Source organism: Habropoda laboriosa, unplaced genomic scaffold (genome assembly GCF_001263275.1).
Source record: "Habropoda laboriosa isolate 0110345459 unplaced genomic scaffold, ASM126327v1 scaffold224, whole genome shotgun sequence".
Classification (NCBI taxonomy): Eukaryota; Metazoa; Arthropoda; class Insecta; order Hymenoptera; family Apidae; genus Habropoda; species Habropoda laboriosa.
This window is the reverse complement of record NW_017100341.1, coordinates 299834-304970: the sequence shown is the minus strand read 5'-3', so window position 1 is coordinate 304970 and position 5137 is coordinate 299834. Positions and strand designations below refer to the sequence as shown.

The following is a 5137-nucleotide window of genomic DNA, read 5'->3' as shown; positions in this document are numbered from 1 at the left end:
GTAAAAATTTATTTTAAAGTTTAAAAATATTTATACTTTATTTACATAAGAACTAATACTTACACTATTAGTTGAACTACTACTACTTCCACCAGATGCTCGAAGTCGTTCTGAAATGTAATTATTATATTTTAGATATTTACAAATTGACGAAAATATTAGGTGAAATCAAAAGTCCTAAAGTTAGTAACGCTTACGATTAGATGAAACGATGTTTGATGTAGCCATTGCTACTTGCTTATAGTTTGGAGGTAAAGCCATTTTGTATACTAAGATGAAAAATGTTTAATTTTTTTCGAGATATAATCAACGAACTTAATAACACACAAGTATTGTTAACTTTTATATCGTTTGCAACTGGAACAGAATATAGTATATTGTAAGTTTCAAGGTATTCTCTGAATCGTATTAATGTGTGCACAACCGTTAGAGAGAATGCTTCTGATTTTACAATGAAAGGTATTACCTTTCTCATTCTAGTTTCAAACTAGAATCGTAAATTTGTAATCATTGTGTTTCTGATTCATTTTCCGATTAAATGAACGATAAAATTCTTAAATACACAGCACTTTCAATAATTCTTAGAATTCACTTCGGCGTTGTCACTGTACCATATTATTACGTACGTTACTGCCAACTTCTTTAAATCGGTGAATACATGTTACTATAATTTAATGTACTGAACGAAAGCAAAATATCTCTAGTTGTTTTCATACTGTATTGGTAAAAATACATGTTTGATACTTTGTGCTTATTTCATAATTAAATTGTAATAATACATATAACAGGTAAACTATTTACAAACAGATACGTATAATAAAATTACTTGATTATTTATATACACTTATATACGTGTTTTTAACAATTACATTTTATTAGTTTTAATTTAACAATTATAGATCGTTTATATGTGCATTTATACATACAACAGTTTGTTTTTCTTTGTTACTTACAGAAAATTACCAGTAACTAAAATAATGATTAATTTTAAAGATTATAGATTTTTTCTTTTTTTTATATTAATGCTATATTAAATGTTTAATTTTTATTTATTCTGTACGTGTAATGTGTAAAGACACAAAAAATATATGAAGTTTTAAAAATTATTTTTACATCATGGAAACAATACACTTGCTTAAACCTTAACAGATACTTATATTTATATGGCAGTAAAAAAAATTAGTAGTTAATCATCCTTTTCCAAAAATAAGTTAGGATAGAATCTTAAAGCTTCTATTGTATCATCTCTGCATGCTTTTCCTCTTTTTTCGGTAACTAATAGCCTTTCACGCGCTAGGAGGACTGATATACCTTCCGACTGAGCAAGTTCTTCTGCTGTTAGAGATCCCTTTTCTTTTATCTGAGGAAAAAAGAAAGATAAATTAAGCTCCACATAAAAATTGTTTGAATGTGTTACTTACCAGATCAGCTATGACATCAACTATGGTATTATCATCATGTGATCGAATTTGAAGAACCATAACTCCACTATCAAACACTCTTAATACTATAGGTAAACCTAAAAGGGCTAATTGTCTACTGGCATTTAATAAATCTTCCGGTGATAGAAGTTCTAAGCCTCTAGCTCTATTTACACGACAATAAACATCTGTTAATGTCATCATTCCTCCAACTTCCTGCAAAATAGAATTTACTAAGTATTGTAATGTGTTATAAGTGTAATAATGACTATAAGGTATATTAACTTTGATTGGTTCTTCTAAAATATTTGCCAGCTGTTTTGCCAATTGCTTGAAATATTCATTACTGTTCTTGTATGCATCTCTGGTAACTGGGTCATCAATACCAAGACTCATTAAGTAAGATTTAAATCTGACTGTTTCATCCTCTGTGATATCTCCTTGTCTCTCCTGCAATGGTCTTTGATTATGAATGTCAATTTTACAAAGTAATTTTGTTGACAGTCACCCGTATTTTTGCTGAGATGGTTTTTGAAATGGAAACCATGTCTTTGGCCATTTCCATAAGCTTCTTCAGATCTTGAAAGGCCATTGATATGCTTTCATCTGTTGCTTTTTGTTTTTCTTGAAGACTTCTTTCAATACCTATGATACCAGTTCGTGTTTTTATTTGTGGTAGGGGTTTATTTATACCTCCACTACTTTTTGTACTGGCATCAGGATGACTTAAAGACATGATTGGTGCTATTTCCCAAATTCTTCTCATGATAGTATCAGATAAAGTTGTAAGAAAATTTGAATCTAAGCCCTCTTTAAATGATAATTTAATATAATTAAATATGCTATTATCCAATGGACCAGGCATTTTATCTATAGGAACAGAATATTTTAATAAAGTTATATAATTTTCATGTGTGATTTATAAATATATGTTTCCACATAATTAGAATATACCAATTGGAGCTTCGGAAACATGTAGAATAATTTTTTTACTACGTCCAAAGGAAAATGGACCAGGAACTTCTTCTTCAAAGAAAACTATATGACGAAGAAATAATGAAAGACATGTTTGTCCACGCGATATATCTCCAGGTCTTCCCCAAAGAAATCTGTGGCTGGTAAGAACTAATTCACCATGTTCAAAACTTGTCTGTCAAAAAGTTAGAGGTTATGATTTACTCTATACAAATGGTATAATTAATTACATATACCTCGTCATCACCATCGTATAAGCGTACACCAATATCGCGTCTGATGTAAATTTCATTTGGAAAAAGCCGAGAATCAACGTATTCAAATCTATTCATTATTTTTGGAGGTTAAGATAAAAATTAAATATTCTTTTAAAAATACGCACAAAATATGCAATTCACTAGTCTTGAATGAGTTTACCGTCAATTCTGACGTACCCTATCCGCAAGATGTCCTTCGATTTCTGTACAATCTACCACCACTTTAATGCTATCTATACAATATGCTTTGTCTCCATTTGAATTATGTTTTTCAATAGCGCCATATAATTAAATAAAATAGTAATTTGTGACATAATTAGTTAAGTTATTGTAATTGTTTTACCGGTCTTTGTACTTATTACTAAATATTGCAATTTTCCGAAATGGTAATTCCTTTTCTTACATAAGAATATCAATTAATTTTTTTCACTAATTAGCATTAGTGTTATGATAATGTAAGGTTATAAATGTATCAAATAATAATATAATAAAATTAAAAGACTTAAAAATTATATCTTAAATAGTTTCACAGGGATTTAAGGTCATAATTACGAAATAGATGGCATTGGTTGTTACTTTAAATATATTTGTTTCGAATTTATTCAGTAAACGAATCGTGTAAATAGAACCGCAACCATGATTAACAATGATCATGTATAGTTAATAGTACGTGATTCTCCGTGTATTTATTACACGCTTGTATAGTGATTAACGTTCTCATTTATAATATATTTCTTTTCACAGTTTTTAATGTAAGGTTGTTTTCCTTTCGTTTATAATTAGTATAGTATAATGTAATGTGTAACGATACACGTTATATCTTTCTCAAGCACAAGCTCGAACGTACCTTACCTTAAGGGATATGTTACTATTGCTAAAATCAATATTTTTTAAATCCAGACAAATTTCCATATATAGGTCTTTCATTCAATGAAACCTATACTTTCAAATAGACACGTAACATCGAGATCATAAAACTGAAGAGTAAAGGTACACACACGGTCGAATCGAACTATTTAATGATATACAGATAATTTGCTTTTACAGTCCTTTTAGAAATAAGTAATTACAGACTAAATCAATTAAAACTACTATCAGAAATAAGTCTTCAAGTTTCTTTTTTTTCCCGTAAATGTATGAATTATGGAAACTTTACAAACTTATTATAGAAACCAATTTTTTAACATATGAAAAAAACAAAAAAAATAGAAAGTCAATTTCCATAATACGTGTACATAATAAGGTGAATTGAAATTCCCGAGTAACATTATCGTAACTGTTTTCGTTCCTTTAACAACGATAAAATTATATTTTAAACCTAAAAGAATAATTTCACATTTCCGTTTGTTAGACCATTTTGCGTTCCTTTTTCTTTAATCGATATTTCACGTAGTTATTTTAAACGATTCAGTCTGCACTTGCAATATATAAACGCTTTAACAATTCCCTTAAGTTCATTTAAGCGGAATAGTGTTTCAGCAACTTTGTCTGAGTAAGTAAGTACTTTTGCAATCGTTTAAACTTCCACGGTTTTGATTCTCATTGAAACTGACGCGACGGTACGCACGAGCATAATCCGAAATGTAATTAGGAAGGGCTTGGCAAGGATTGTTCTTCAAAAAGTTTCATCTTAATCAATAAGATACAAAGATTAATGCATATACAGGGTGAGGTGAATGTGCCCTTATTATATCACAGAGAGGCGTAACAAAAATATAAAACAATTTAAACTTTATAGTATTTTTTTCCTTTTTTTTTTGTATGAATCATACACTCATGCAACGGCTACGCGCTGCGATTCGTCCCACAATCTTGATCACGATTATAAATTATAATAAGGCATCAGAATTTTTCACCCAATCGAGAGAGTAATTTACGTAAGAAAAGCAAACCGACGAAGGAGGAAAGCGAGAAAGTACATGTAAAGAACAAGTTAGAAAATAAACATTTCTATATATATAGAAAATGTTTTTCTGTACAAAGTGATATTATTACTCCGTATATACAATAATTGAATAAACTTGAAACCGAAATATTTCAGTTACATAGTCAGAAGTTATATAAATATGTAACGATGACTTTAAGCAACAAGTGGAGAAGGCATGTTATGTATTGTATCGATGAGTATGAGAAATATAGCGTTGAATGAAACGGAAAAGGGAGATGTTTTCGTATGCGTGTCAGTGTGTTCCATTGTCTTCGATAGTTATCAACTTTATCGTTTGCAGTACGAATCGCATTGGCATTATTATTGTCATCATCACGCTTTTTTCCTTTTTTTCCTGTTTCTTTATCTGCTTTCTCACTTCCTTTCGCGCTATTCCTTCCTCGCATTCTGTGCGTTCTCTCATTTATTCTCTCTTTCCCCTTCCTTACTTCACCACTCTCTCCCTCTTTCTCTTTCTTTTTCGTTTATCATCTCATTCGCTTATTCACTCGTCTCTTCACATTCTCGCTTTCTTTCTCGCTCGTTCCATTCACTCG

General features: G+C 30.0%; 2 protein-coding genes across 2 annotated transcripts in view; both read right to left on the bottom strand.

Annotated features, from left to right (window-relative positions):
* Positions 1-285, bottom strand: part of LOC108574472 (pollen-specific leucine-rich repeat extensin-like protein 1) — a 2758-nt gene extending 2473 nt beyond the window's left edge. Inside the window, exons 1-2 of the mRNA XM_017937073.1 lie at positions 198-285; positions 64-110 (exon numbers count right to left, since the gene is read on the bottom strand). Of these exons, the coding sequence (XP_017792562.1) occupies positions 64-110; positions 198-261 (111 nt within the window). The 5' untranslated portion in view covers positions 262-285. The remainder of the gene's footprint in view (positions 1-63; positions 111-197) is intronic.
* A 901-nt stretch (positions 286-1186) lies between these two features.
* Positions 1187-2807, bottom strand: LOC108574488 (vacuolar protein-sorting-associated protein 36). The gene is made up of 6 exons (XM_017937093.1): positions 2633-2807; positions 2376-2571; positions 1930-2291; positions 1707-1871; positions 1422-1637; positions 1187-1360 (listed from the first exon to the last, which is right to left on the bottom strand). Exons 1-6 carry the CDS (start codon positions 2726-2728, stop codon positions 1187-1189), a joined length of 1209 nt encoding a protein of 402 aa, XP_017792582.1. The 5' UTR covers positions 2729-2807.
* Positions 2808-5137: the final 2330 nt, after the last annotated feature.

Excerpts from the sequence above, each read along its gene's own strand:
- LOC108574488 (XM_017937093.1), bottom strand. The coding sequence starts at position 2,728 with ATGAATAGATTTGAATACGTTGATTCTCGGCTTTTTCCAAATGAAATT. Across the intron at positions 2,572-2,632 it reads TATACGATGGTGATGACGAG|ACAAGTTTTGAACATGGTGA; the intron begins GTATATGTAATT and ends ACTTTTTGACAG. Across the intron at positions 1,361-1,421 it reads TTGATGTCATAGCTGATCTG|ATAAAAGAAAAGGGATCTCT; the intron begins GTAAGTAACACA and ends TTTTTTCCTCAG.